General features: G+C 59.0%; 1 protein-coding gene across 1 annotated transcript in view; it reads left to right on the top strand.

Moving 5' to 3' along the window:
* Positions 1 to 2,271: 2,271 nt before the first annotated feature.
* Positions 2,272 to 13,180, top strand: part of EPHA1 (EPH receptor A1) — a 161,720-nt gene continuing 150,811 nt past the window's right edge. Inside the window, exon 1 of the mRNA XM_069242658.1 lies at positions 2,272 to 2,404. Coding sequence (XP_069098759.1) covers positions 2,308 to 2,404 — 97 coding nt within the window. The 5' untranslated portion in view covers positions 2,272 to 2,307. The remainder of the gene's footprint in view (positions 2,405 to 13,180) is intronic.

Below are 13,180 nucleotides of genomic sequence, written 5' to 3'. Positions count from 1 at the left end.
AGAAACTACAGAACCGGAACCGAGGGCAGAAACTACAGAACCGGAGGGCAGAAACTACAGAACCGGAGCCGGGGGCAGAAACTACAGAACCAGAGCCGAGGGCAGAAACTACAGAGCCGAGGGCAGAAACTACAGAGCCGAGGGTAGAAACTACAGAACCGGAGCCGAGGGCAGAAACTACAGAGCCGAGGGTAGAAACTACAGAACCGGAGCCGAGGGTAGAAACTACAGAACCGGAACCGAGGGCAGAAACTACAGAGCCGAGGGCAGAAACTACAGAACCGGAGCCGGGGGCAGAAACTACAGAACCAGAGCCGAGGGCAGAAACTACAGAGCCGAGGGCAGAAACTACAGAGCCGAGGGTAGAAACTACAGAACCGGAGCCGAGGGCAGAAACTACAGAGCCGAGGGCAGAAACTACAGAGCCGAGGGCAGAAACTACAGAGCCGAGGGTAGAAACTACAGAGCCGAGGGTAGAAACTACAGAGCCGAGGGTAGAAACTACAGAGCCGAGGGTAGAAACTACAGAACCGAGGGCAGAAACTAGAGAGCCGGAACCGAGGGCAGAAACTACAGAGCCGAGGGTAGAAACTACAGAAAAGGAACCGGGGGTAGAAACCACAGAACCGGAGCCGAGGGCAGAAACTACAGAACCGGAGCCGGGGGCAGAAACTACAGAACCAGAGCCGAGGGCAGAAACTACAGAGCCGAGGGTAGAAACTACAGAGCCGAGGGTAGAAACTACAGAGCCGAGGGTAGAAACTACAGAGCCGAGGGTAGAAACTACAGAGCCGAGGGTAGAAACTACAGAGCCGAGGGCAGAAACTACAGAGCCGAGGGTAGAAACTACAGAACCGAGGGCAGAAACTAGAGAGCCGGAACCGAGGGCAGAAACTACAGAGCCGAGGGTAGAAACTACAGAAAAGGAACCGGGGGTAGAAACCACAGAACCGGAGCCGAGGGCAGAAACTACGGAGCCGAGGGCAGAAACTACAGAACCAGAGCCGAGGGCAGAAACTACAGAACCGGAGTCAGAAACTACAGAACCAGAGCCGAGCCGGGGTCAGAAACTACAGAACCAGCGCCTAGAAACGACGGAGCCCGCTCTAGCGCCTGGAAGCAGCGGACTCTGCGCCGACTTGGGAAGTTGGCGCCTCGAGAGACTCTTGTGTCCAGGGGCCGAATCTGTGTCCTCAGGTCCGAGGTTTCCAGGACCGCAGTCACCAGCTGTGGGAGTCACTGGGTCCTTGGTTAAGAACCTCTGCCCGGGCCAGGTCCAACCTTCCGAAGTCAAAGCGCTTTACCTGGCCCAGGATTAAACCACCTGCTCAGATAAACTACACCTGGCTCTACCTGGTCCATAAACTAAACAGCCTCGGTCACAACCGCTCTACCTGGGCCAGAACCTCTTTATCTGGGTCAGAACCGCTGTACCTGGATCAGAACTTCTTTATCTGGATCAGAACCGCTCTACCTAGGCCAGAACCGCTCTGCCCGTCCCAGAACCATTTTATCTGGATCAGAACCTCTTTATCTGGGTCAGAACCTCTCTACCTGGACCAGAACCGCTCCACCAGGCCCTCAGCTGAAGTACCCGGCGCTAGAACCAGGGTACCTGGGTCACAGCCACGCAGGCTCCACCTCTGGGGTCAGCTGTGGTACATTGAGGAAGGAGGACCCCTGCCGGGCACAGACGTCCTCCGCATTGGTGGGGACCCCTACAGATGACCCCAAGGAGACGCGTCAGCGGTGACTGACCGAAAGCCCCCCTCGGCCGAGGTGACCCAGTGAGACCTCAGGCCTGGACCTCTAGAGCTCTCTGGCCTACACAGGTACCAAGGCTTGTTGACTGAGATCATCGTTGTGTGCAGAGCTCCCCCAGGAGAGGGCCCTTGTGGTGCTTGAGTGCGGGGGGAAGCTCCAGATGGACTAAGTAGTCCCCAGGAGCTCTGAAGAGCGGGTCTCTGCCTTGTGCACCTCAGATGTACAAGTCCAGCATCTGAGGGAGGGCGCCAAGACCTTGGGTGACCAGGAGACCTGCTCCAGGGGAGACCCAGAGAGGCCGCGGCAGCACGTGGCCACCAAGAGAACCTCTAAAGTTGACCAACTCCGAGGAAGTTCTGCCCTGGTCTGCATCGGGGCCTCAAGGAACCAGAGACCTGACCCCTGGTCTACAAGCCTTGGCGGGACTGGGTGAGAAGACATGTGAGGGGGCGTCCCCGGCACCCAGGGAGCAGAGTAACCAAGGTCTGGAGGCCACCTACCTCAGGGACCCCATGGAGATCAGCAGATGAACTCACCCAAGCCATGAGGTCTTACACCCCGAGGCAGCCACTGGGCTTTGCCTTCCGCCTTCTGCTCTTCCACGTCGCCCTCCTGCCCACCAGCACCGATGCCAAGGAAGGTAAGAGGTATTCTCTGGAGAGGGCACCTAAAGCAGTCCTGGCCTCTGTGGCGGGCCTTGATAGGGAGACCCCGTCTAGGAGAACCCTAATATCTGTCCACAGAGCCTAAAACACCAACCGGGCGCCTACACTGACCAACCACAGCCTGGTGCCCAGACCTGGCCATGATAGATGAGAAGACACACGGGTCCCTTGGGAATACTGTCTGCGTAAAGATGGCTCCTCTTCTGGTGGTACAGACTCCACGGGGTGAGGGTGGTGGGTCGTGCTGTCTCAGGGGTCTCCTTGTGGTGGTACCAGACTCCACGGGGTGAGGGTGGTGGGTCGTCCTGTCTCAGGGGTCTCCTTGTGGTGGTACCAGACTCCACGGGGTGAGGGTGGTGGGGCGTCCTGTCTCAGGGGTCTCCTTGTGGTGGTACAGACTCCACGGGGTGAGGGTGGTGGAACGTCCTGTCTCAGGGGTCTCCTTGTGGTGGTACCAGACTCCACGGGGTGAGGGTGGTGGGTCGTCCTGTCTCAGGGGTCTCCTTGTGGTGGTACCAGACTCCACGGGTGAGGGTGGTGGGTCGTCCTGTCTCAGGGGTCTCCTTGTGGTGGTACCAGACTCCACGGGTGAGGGTGGTGGGTCGTCCTGTCTCAGGGGTCTCCTTGTGGTGGTACAGACTCCACGGGGTGAGGGTGGTGGAACCTCCTGCCTCAGGGGTCTCCTTGTGGTGGTTCCAGACTCCATGGGGTGAGGGTGGTGGGTCGTCCTGTCTCAGGGGTCTCCTTGTGGTGGTTCCAGGCTCCACGGGGTGAGGGTGGTGGGTCGTCCTGTCTCAGTGGTCTTCCTTGTGGTGGTACAGACTCCACGGGGTGAGGGTGGTGGAATGTCCTGTCTCAGGGGTCTCCTTGTGGTGGTTCCAGACCCCACGGGGTGAGGGTGGTGGGTCGTCCTGTCTCAGGGGTCTCCTTGTGGTGGTACAGACTCCATGGGGTGAGGGTGGTGGGTCGTCCTGTCTCAGGGGTCTCCTTGTGGTGGTGCAAACTCCACGGGGTGAGGGTAGTGGAACGTCCTGTCTCAGGGGTCTCCTTGTGGTGGTACAGACTCCACGGGTGAGGGTGGTGGGTCGTCCTGTCTCAGGGGACTCCTTGTGGTGGTACAGACTCCACGGGGTGAGGGTGGTGGGTCGTCCTGTCTCAGGGGTCTCCTTGTGGTGGTACCAGACTCCACGGGTGAGGGTGGTGGGTCGTCCTGTCTCAGGGGTCTCTTTGTGGTGGTACCAGACTCCATGGGGTGAGGGTGGTGGGTCGTCCTGTCTCGGGGGTCTCCTTGTGGTGGTACAGACTCCACGGGGTGAGGGTGGTGGGTCGTCCTGTCTCAGGGGTCTCCTTGTGGTGGTACAGAATCCACGGGTTGAGGGTGGTGGGTCGTCCTGTCTCAGGGGTCTCCTTGTGGTGGTACAGAGTCCACGGGGTGAGGGTGGTGGGTTGTCCTGTCTCAGGGGTCTCCTTGTGGTGGTACCAGACTCCACGGGTGAGGGTGGTGGGTCGTCCTGTCTCAGTGGTCTCCTTGTGGTGGTACCAGACTCCATGGGGTGAGGGTGGTGGGTCGTCCTGTCTCAGGGGTCTCCTTGTGGTGGTACAGACTCCACGGGGTGAGGGTGGTGGAAAGTACTGTCTCAGGGGTCTCCTTGTGGTGGTACCAGACTCCACGGGTGAGGGTGGTGGAACGTCCTTTCTCAGGGGTCTCCTTGTGGTGGTACAGACTCCACGGGTGAGGGTGGTGGGTCGTCCTGTCTCAGGGGTCTCCTTGTGGTGGTACAGAGTCCACGGGGTGAGGGTGGTGGGTCGTCCTGTCTCAGGGGTCTCCTTGTGGTGGTACAGACTCCACGGGGTGAGGGTGGTGGGTCGTCTTGTCTCAGGGGTCTCCTTGTGGTGGTTCCAGACTCCACGGGGTGAGGGTGGTGGAACCTCCTGTCTCAGGGGTCTCCTTGTGGTGGTTCCAGACTCCACGGGGTGAGGGTGGTGGGTCGTCCTGTCTCAGGGGTCTCCTTGTGGTGGTACAGACTCCACGGGGTGAGGGTGGTGGGTCGTCCTGTCTCAGGGGTCTCCTTGTGGTGGTACAGAGTCCACGGGGTGAGGGTGGTGGGTCATCCTGTCTCAGGGGTCTCCTTGTGGTGGTACAGACTCCACGGGGTGAGGGTGGTGGGTCGTCCTGTCTCGGGGGTCTCCTTGTGGGGGTACCAGGCTCCACTGGGTGAGGGTGGTGGGTTGTCCTGTCTCGGGGGTCTCCTTGTGGTGGTACCAGGCTCCACTGGGTGAGGGTGGTGGAATGCCCTGTCTCAGGGGTCTCCTTGTGGTGGTTCCAGACTCCACGGGGTGAGGGTGGTGGAATGTCCTGTCTCAGGGGTCTCCTTGTGGTGGTACAGACTCCACGGGTGAGGGTGGTGGGTCGTCCTGTCTCAGGGGTCTCCTTGTGGTGGTGCAGACTCCACGGGGTGAGGGTGGTGGGTCGTCCTGTCTCAGAGGTCTCCTTGTGGTGGTGCAGACTCCACGGGTGAGGGTGGTGGAACGTCCTTTCTCAGGGGTCTCCTTGTGGTGGTACAGACTCCACGGGTGAGGGTGGTGGGTCGTCCTGTCTCAGGGGTCTCCTTGTGGTGGTACAGAGTCCACGGGGTGAGGGTGGTGGGTCGTCCTGTCTCAGGGTTCTCCTTGTGGTGGTACAGACTCCACGGGGTGAGGGTGGTGGGTCGTCCTGTCTCAGGGGTCTCCTTGTGGTGGTTCCAGACTCCACGGGGTGAGGGTGGTGGAACCTCCTGTCTCAGGGGTCTCCTTGTGGTGGTTCCAGACTCCACGGGGTGAGGGTGGTGGGTCGTCCTGTCTCAGGGGTCTCCTTGTGGTGGTACAGACTCCACGGGGTGAGGGTGGTGGAACCTCCTGCCTCAGGGGTCTCCTTGTGGTGGTTCCAGACTCCATGGGGTGAGGGTGGTGGGTCGTCCTGTCTCAGGGGTCTCCTTGTGGTGGTTCCAGGCTCCACGGGGTGAGGGTGGTGGGTCATCCTGTCTCAGGGGTCTTCCTTGTGGTGGTACAGACTCCACGGGGTGAGGGTGGTGGAATGTCCTGTCTCAGGGGTCTCCTTGTGGTGGTTCCAGACTCCACGGGGTGAGGGTGGTGGGTCGTCCTGTCTCAGGGGTCTCCTTGTGGTGGTACAGACTCCATGGGGTGAGGGTGGTGGGTCGTCCTGTCTCAGGGGTCTCCTTGTGGTGGTGCAGACTCCACGGGGTGAGGGTGGTGGAACGTCCTGTCTCAGGGGTCTCCTTGTGGTGGTACAGACTCCACGGGTGAGGGTGGTGGGTCGTCCTGTCTCAGGGGACTCCTTGTGGTGGTACAGACTCCACGGGGTGAGGGTGGTGGGTCGTCCTGTCTCAGGGGTCTCCTTGTGGTGGTACCAGACTCCACGGGTGAGGGTGGTGGGTCGTCCTGTCTCAGGGGTCTCCTTGTGGTGGTTCCAGACTCCACGGGGTGAGGGTGGTGGAACCTCCTGTCTCAGGGGTCTCCTTGTGGTGGTTCCAGACTCCACGGGGTGAGGGTGGTGGGTCGTCCTGTCTCAGGGGTCTCCTTGTGGTACAGACTCCACGGGGTGAGGGTGGTGGGTCGTCCTGTCTCAGGGGTCTCCTTGTGGTGGTACAGAGTCCACGGGGTGAGGGTGGTGGGTCGTCCTGTCTCAGGGGTCTCCTTGTGGTGGTACAGACTCCACGGGGTGAGGGTGGTGGGTCGTCCTGTCTCAGGGGTCTCCTTGTGGTGGTACCAGACTCCACGGAGTGAGGGTGGTGGGTCGTCGTGTCTCGGGGGTCTCCTTGTGGGGGTACCAGGCTCCACTGGGTGAGGGTGGTGGGTTGTCCTGTCTCGGGGGTCTCCTTGTGGTGGTACCAGGCTCCACTGGGTGAGGGTGGTGGAATGCCCTGTCTCAGGGGTCTCCATGTGGTGGTTCCAGACTCCACGGGGTGAGGGTGGTGGAATGTCCTGTCTCAGGGGTCTCCTTGTGGTGGTACAGACTCCACAGGTGAGGGTGGTGGGTCGTCCTGTCTCAGGGGTCTCCTTGTGGTGGTGCAGACTCCACGGGGTGAGGGTGGTGGGTCGTCCTGTCTCAGAGGTCTCCTTGTGGTGGTGCAGACTCCACGGGTGAGGGTGGTGGAACGTCCTTTCTCAGGGGTCTCCTTGTGGTGGTACAGACTCCACGGGTGAGGGTGGTGGGTCGTCCTGTCTCAGGGGTCTCCTTGTGGTGGTACAGAGTCCACGGGGTGAGGGTGGTGGGTCGTCCTGTCTCAGGGGTCTCCTTGTGGTGGTACAGACTCCACGGGGTGAGGGTGGTGGGTCGTCCTGTCTCAGGGGTCTCCTTGTGGTGGTTCCAGACTCCACGGGGTGAGGGTGGTGGAACCTCCTGTCTCAGGGGTCTCCTTGTGGTGGTTCCAGACTCCACGGGGTGAGGGTGGTGGGTCGTCCTGTCTCAGGGGTCTCCTTGTGGTGGTACAGACTCCACGGGGTGAGGGTGGTGGGTCGTCCTGTCTCAGGGGTCTCCTTGTGGTGGTACAGAGTCCACGGGGTGAGGGTGGTGGGTCGTCCTGTCTCAGGGGTCTCCTTGTGGTGGTACAGACTCCACGGGGTGAGGGTAGTGGGTCGTCCTGTCTCAGGGGTCTCCTTGTGGTGGTACCAGACTCCACGGAGTGAGGGTGGTGGGTCGTCCTGTCTCGGGGGTCTCCTTGTGGGGGTACCAGGCTCCACTGGGTGAGGGTGGTGGGTTGTCCTGTCTCGGGGGTCTCCTTGTGGTGGTACCAGGCTCCACTGGGTGAGGGTGGTGGAATGCCCTGTCTCAGGGGTCTCCTTGTGGTGGTTCCAGACTCCACGGGGTGAGGGTGGTGGAATGTCCTGTCTCAGGGGTCTCCTTGTGGTGGTACAGACTCCACGGGTGAGGGTGGTGGGTCGTCCTGTCTCAGGGGTCTCCTTGTGGTGGTGCAGACTCCACGGGGTGAGGGTGGTGGGTCGTCCTGTCTCAGAGGTCTCCTTGTGGTGGTGCAGACTCCACGGGTGAGGGTGGTGGGTCATCCTGTCTCAGGGGTCTCCTTGTGGTGGTGCAGACTCCACGGGTGAGGGTGGTGGGTCGTCCTGTCTCAGGGGTCTCCTTGTGGTGGTACAGACTCCACGGGGTGAGGGTGGTGGGTCGTCCTGTCTCAGGGGTCTCCTTGTGGTGGTACAGACTCCACGGGGTGAGGGTGGTGGGTCGTCCTGTCTCAGGGGTCTCCTTGTGGTGGTACTAGACTCCACGGGGTGAGGGTGGTGGAATGTCCAGTCTCAGGGGTCTCCTTCTGGTGGTACAGACTCCACGGGTGAGGGTGGTGGAACGTCCTGTCTCAGGGGTCTCCTTGTGGTGGTACCAGACTCCACGGGGTGAGGGTGGTGGAACCTCCTGTCTCAGGGGTCTCCTTGTGGTGGTTCCAGACTCCACGGGGTTAGGGTGGTGGGTCGTCCTGTCTCAGGGGTCTCCTTGTGGTGGTACAGACTCCACAGGGTGAGGGTGGTGGGTCGTCCTGTCTCAGGGGTCTCCTTCTGTTTACCCGACTCCACTGGGTGAGGGTGGTGGGTCGTCCTGTCTCAGGGGTCTCCTTGTGGTGGTACAGACTCCACAGGGTGAGGGTGGTGGAAAGTCCTGTCTCAGGGGTCTCCTTGTGGTGGTAAAAGACTCCACGGGGTGAGGGTGGTGGAAAGTCCTGTCTCAGTGGTCTCCTTGTGGTGGTACAGACTCCACGGGGGTAAGGGTGGTGGGTCGTCCTGTCTCAGGGGTCTCCTTGTGGTGGTACCAGACTCCACCGGGTGAGGGTGGTGGAATGCTCAGTCTGTGGAAAGTGGGGTGGATCTCTGTACTGTTGGGTAGGGGGGTTGTTAAGAGACTCCACAGGGCACCCACTGGTGGAATGCCCTCTCCACGGGATGGGGGCACTACTGTCTCAGGTGTGTTGGACAAAGTTACCAGTCTGGAGGGTAATAGAAACTAGAACCCACAGGGTGTAAGGAATGCCCCACTCCCTGCACCCTCTTCCCCCCGGGGGTGTCATCACCCGCCCCGTGCCTCCACGCTCCTCTTTCTTCCCTGGATGTCTGCCCAGTGCATTGTGGGAAGCCTGCCCCCACCCCCTCAGGTATGCAGACCCAGGCCGTGTGCACGTCCCCTTTAAGAGCCTCTGTGGGTGGTGGTGTCTTCTAGAGGAGATGCCCCGGGCAGTCCGAGGGAGGGGCAGTTGTAGGAAGTGTGGGGGCAGCCTGAGGGAGGTACATTTTTAGGAGGTGGGGTGACACTGAGAGAGAGGCAGTTATAGGAAGTGGGGGGCGGTATGAAGGATGGGCAGTTATAGGAAGTGGGCGTCTGAGGGATGGGCAGTTATAGGAAGTGGTGGCGGTCTGAGTGAGGGACAGTTATAGGAAGTGGGGGAGGTCTGAGTGATAGGCAGTTATAGGAAGTGGGGGGCGGTATGAAGGATGGGCAGTTATAGGAAGTGGGCGTCTGAGGGATGGACAGTTATAGGAAGTGGGGGGCGGTCTGAGGGATGGGCAGTTATAGGAAGTGGGGGAGCGGTCTGAGGGATGGGCAGTTATAGGAAGTGGGGGAGCGGTCTGAGGGATGGGCAGTTATAGGAAGTGGGGGAGCGGTCTGAGGGATGGGCAGTTATAGGAAGTGGGTGGGCGGTCTGAGGGATGGGCAGTTATAGGACGTGGGGGAGCTGTCTGAGGGATGGGCAGTTATAGGAAGTGGGGGGCGGTCTGAGGGATGGGCAGTTATAGGAAGTGGGGGGGGCGGTCTGAGGGATGGGCAGTTATAGGAAGTGGTGGCGGTCTGAGGGAGGGACAGTTGTAGGAAGTGGGGGTAGGGGCAGTGAGGGAGGGGCAGTTGTAGGAAGTGGGGGCAGTCTGAGGAAGGGACAGTTGTATGAAGTGGGGGTAGGGGCAGTGGGGGAGGGGCACTTGTAGGGAGTGGGGGGCAGTCTGAGGGAGGGCAGTTGTAGGAAGTGAGGGAGGGGCAGTTGTAGGAAGTGGGGGAAGGGGCTGATTCCAGTATTGTACCTCAGGGAGTTATTGCACCTGCTGCAGAGAGGTCTGTGGATGATCCGCAGATCACAGGATCCACTCACAGGGGGTAACGGAGGGTTAATGCACGTACTGCAGAGGTCTGTGGGTGATCGGCTGGTCACAGGATCCACTCATGATGGTGCGGAGCTTTAATGCACCTGCTGCAGAGGTCTGTGAGTGATCTACTGGTCACAGGATCCTCTCAGGGGTGTAGAAGGTTAATGCACCTCCTGAAGAGAGGTCTGTGAGTGATATGCTGATCACAGGATCCACTCACAGGGGGTAACGGAGGGTTAATGCACCGGCTGCAGAGGTCTGAGGGGGACCAGCTTACAGGATCCACTCACAGGAGGGACGGAGGGTTAATGCATCTGCTACAGAGGTCTCTAAGTGATCTACAGGTCACATGATCTACTCATGGGGGTGCGGAGTGTTAATGCACTTGCTGCAAATGTCTGTGGGTGATCTACTGGTCACAGAGTCCACTCACAGGGGATGCAGCCGAGTTAATGCACCTGCCGCAGAGGTCTGTGAATGATCTGCTGGTCACAGGATCCACTCACAGGAGGGACGGAGGGTTAATGAATCTGCTACAGAGGTCTCTAAGTGATCTACTGGTCACATGATCTACTCATGGGGGTGCGGAGTGTTAATGCACTTGCTGCAAATGTCTGTGGGTGATCTACTGGTCACAGAGTCCACTCACAGGGGATGCAGCCGAGTTAATGCACCTGCCGCAGAGGTCTGTGAATGATCTGCTGGTCACAGGATCCACTCACAGGAGGGACGGAGGGTTAATGCACCTGCTGCAGAGGTCTGTGAGTGTTCTACTGGTCACAGGATCCATTCACAGGAGGGTAACGGAGAGTTAATGCACCTGCCGCAGAGGTCTGTGAGTGATCTGCTGGTCACGGGATCCTCTCACAGGAGGGACGGAGGGTTAATGCACCTGCTACAGAGTACTCTAAGTGATCTACTGGTCACAAGATCCACTCACAGGGGTCGGAGGGTTAATGCACCTGCCGCAGAGGTTTGTGAGTGATCTGGTCACATGATCCACTCACAGGGGGTGCAGAGGGTAATGCACCTGCCGCAGAGGTCTGTGAGTGATCTACTGGTCACAGGATCCACTCATGGGGGTGAGGAGTGTTAATGCACTTGCTGCAGAGGTCTGTGGGTGATCTACTGGTCACAGGATCCACTCAGGGGGCGGAGAGTTAATGCACCTGCTGCAGAGGTCTGAGAGTGATCTACTGGTCACAAGATCCACGCACGTGGGGGCAGAGGGTTAATGCACCTGCTGCAGAGCTCTCTAAGTGATCTACTGGTGAAAGGATCCACTCACAGGGTATGCGGGAGGGTTAATGCACCTGCCGCAGAGGTCTGTGGGTGATCTGCTGGTCACAGGATCCACTCACAGGAGGGACGGACGGTTACTGCACCTGCTGCAGAGGTCTCTACGTGATCTACTGGTCACCGGATCCACTCACGTGGGGGCAGAGAGTTAATGCACCTGCTGCAGAGGTCTGTGGGTGATCTCCTGGTCACAGGATCCACTCACAGGGTGCGGGGGTTAATGCACCTGCTGCAGAGGTCAGTGCTTGGCCAGCCCCAGGTCACACGTTGCATCTCAGGAGGATGAGCCGGGATCAGGGCGCGGTTGTTGCGGCCCGGGTGAGGCTGGGACAGAGGACAGACCCAGGCGCCACAATAAAGCGCCAAGGCTTGTACCTCGCGGCGCTGGACGTGTAGAGACGGCTGTGTGCAGGGTGGGGAGACAGAGAGCGTCCCTGGCTGCAGGCAATGTTTGTGTTTACAGGGCCTGGGGCTCCCCAAAACGGGCCCAGGCACCGACCTGCCAGACCAGCCTTCTGGCGCTGCCTGACTGCCCCGTGTGCCTGTGGACGAGGCGCTATACGGCGCTGTAACCTGCAGATCACAGGGTCCGACCACGGGGGTAACTGTTGAGCTGGCGCCCGTGGGCATCTTCAGGGCACGGGTTGATGTTTTTGGCTTTCATACAGCGTGGACCAAGCCAAGATCAAGTCAAAGCGCTTTATTGGCAGGCACTCTGGCGTGACTGGCTGTGCCTCATGGCATGTAGAGTTGGACGGCCGTGCCAGCCTGCTCCTCACTGGCACTGTCCTGGCAGAGCTGCTGTGGGTTGGTGCAGGAGGCAGCCTGGTGAATCCGTGTTGTATGTGTGTGAGCATATGTTGTGTGCATGTATGTACTGTCTGTATGTGAGTATATGTTGTGTGTTCATGTAAGTGCAAAGCGCACTTACATGAACACACAACATGTAAGTGCACATCTGTGTGTTGTGTGTAAGTGTAAGTTCATGTAAGTGCGCTTTGTGTGTGTGCACATCTGTGTGTTGTGTGCTGTGTTCCTGTGAGCGTGTGTTGTGCGTGCAAGTGAGTGCGTGTGCATGAATGTGCTGTGTTGTGTGTATGTGAGTTTATGTTGTGTGTTCATGTATGTGTTCATGTGAGTGCATGTTGTATGTGTGCATCTGTGTGTTGTATGTGCTGTGTATGTATGTGTTGTACATGTGTGTGTCGTGTGAGCCTGTGTGTGTACTGTGCGATTGTGCTATGAGTGTGGAGTGTGAGCGTGTTGAGTGTGTGGTGTGTGGGTAAGAAGCCCCCCGGGGTGCATAGGGCCCCTGAAGGCTGGTGTCTGGCAGGCTGATGAAGGGCTGCTGATGGGGGGGCACCGGTCCATGTGTCTGTCCCTGCTGTGAGTCAGACCAGATCCCTAGGGCTGTGGAGAAGGTCTGTGCTGCTGAGAATGTGCTGCTAGCCTTCTGAATGGTCCCTGCTTCCTCTAGTTTGTATACTCGCTGTCTGTATGTGCACGCGTGGGCACGTCTCCGTCAGTGGTGTCCCTGCTTCAGTGGCTGTGTGCATACATGTGCAGTACGCGTGTGCATGTCTCCATCTTTGGTGTGCATACATGTGCAGTACACGTGTGCATGTCTCCATCTTTGGTGTGCATACATGTGCAGTACACGTGTGCATGTTTCCTTCATTGGCGTGCTTATATGTGCAGTACACGTGTGCATGTCTCCATCTTTGGTGTGCATACATGTGCAGTACACGTGTGCATGTTTCCTTCATTGGCGTGCTTATATGTGCAGTACACGTGTGCATGTCTCCATCGTTGGTGTGCTTGCATGTGCAGTACACGTGTGCATGTTTCCTTCATTGGCGTGCTTATATGTGCAGTACACGTGTGCATGTCTCCATCGTTGGTGTGCTTGCATGTGCAGTACACGTGTGCACGTCTCACTCACTGGTGTGCCTGCATGTGCACGCCTGTGCATGTCTGTCATCATACATGTGGTTGGGAGACCATGTGCAGAGTGAATGCTGTTCTGGACACAGTGAGAGCTTCACATGCACTTGGCTGTTTTTGCTGCCGTATCGTGGGGTGTTTGTTGGGCTGGGGAAGTGTCCATCGGTATCTCAGTCATGGTCCCTGGAAGGAGTCTCCGGCCCTGGGCTCCACGTGCCAGGGGTATCTGACCCCCCAACTCATGACGGATAAAGAAGCCCCGCCCTGCTGCTTACCCTGATGGACCACAAGAGCCCCCCCCCTCCACTAACACTGACCAGCAGCCACGCGGCAGGGCCACTGACTGATGGGCAGATCTCTGCCGTGTGAGAGCG

Source organism: Pleurodeles waltl, chromosome 7 (assembly GCF_031143425.1).
Source record: "Pleurodeles waltl isolate 20211129_DDA chromosome 7, aPleWal1.hap1.20221129, whole genome shotgun sequence".
In the NCBI taxonomy this organism is placed as follows: Eukaryota; Metazoa; Chordata; class Amphibia; order Caudata; family Salamandridae; genus Pleurodeles; species Pleurodeles waltl.
Note: the sequence above shows the minus strand (reverse complement) of the source record. Positions and strands in the feature narration are given on the sequence as shown.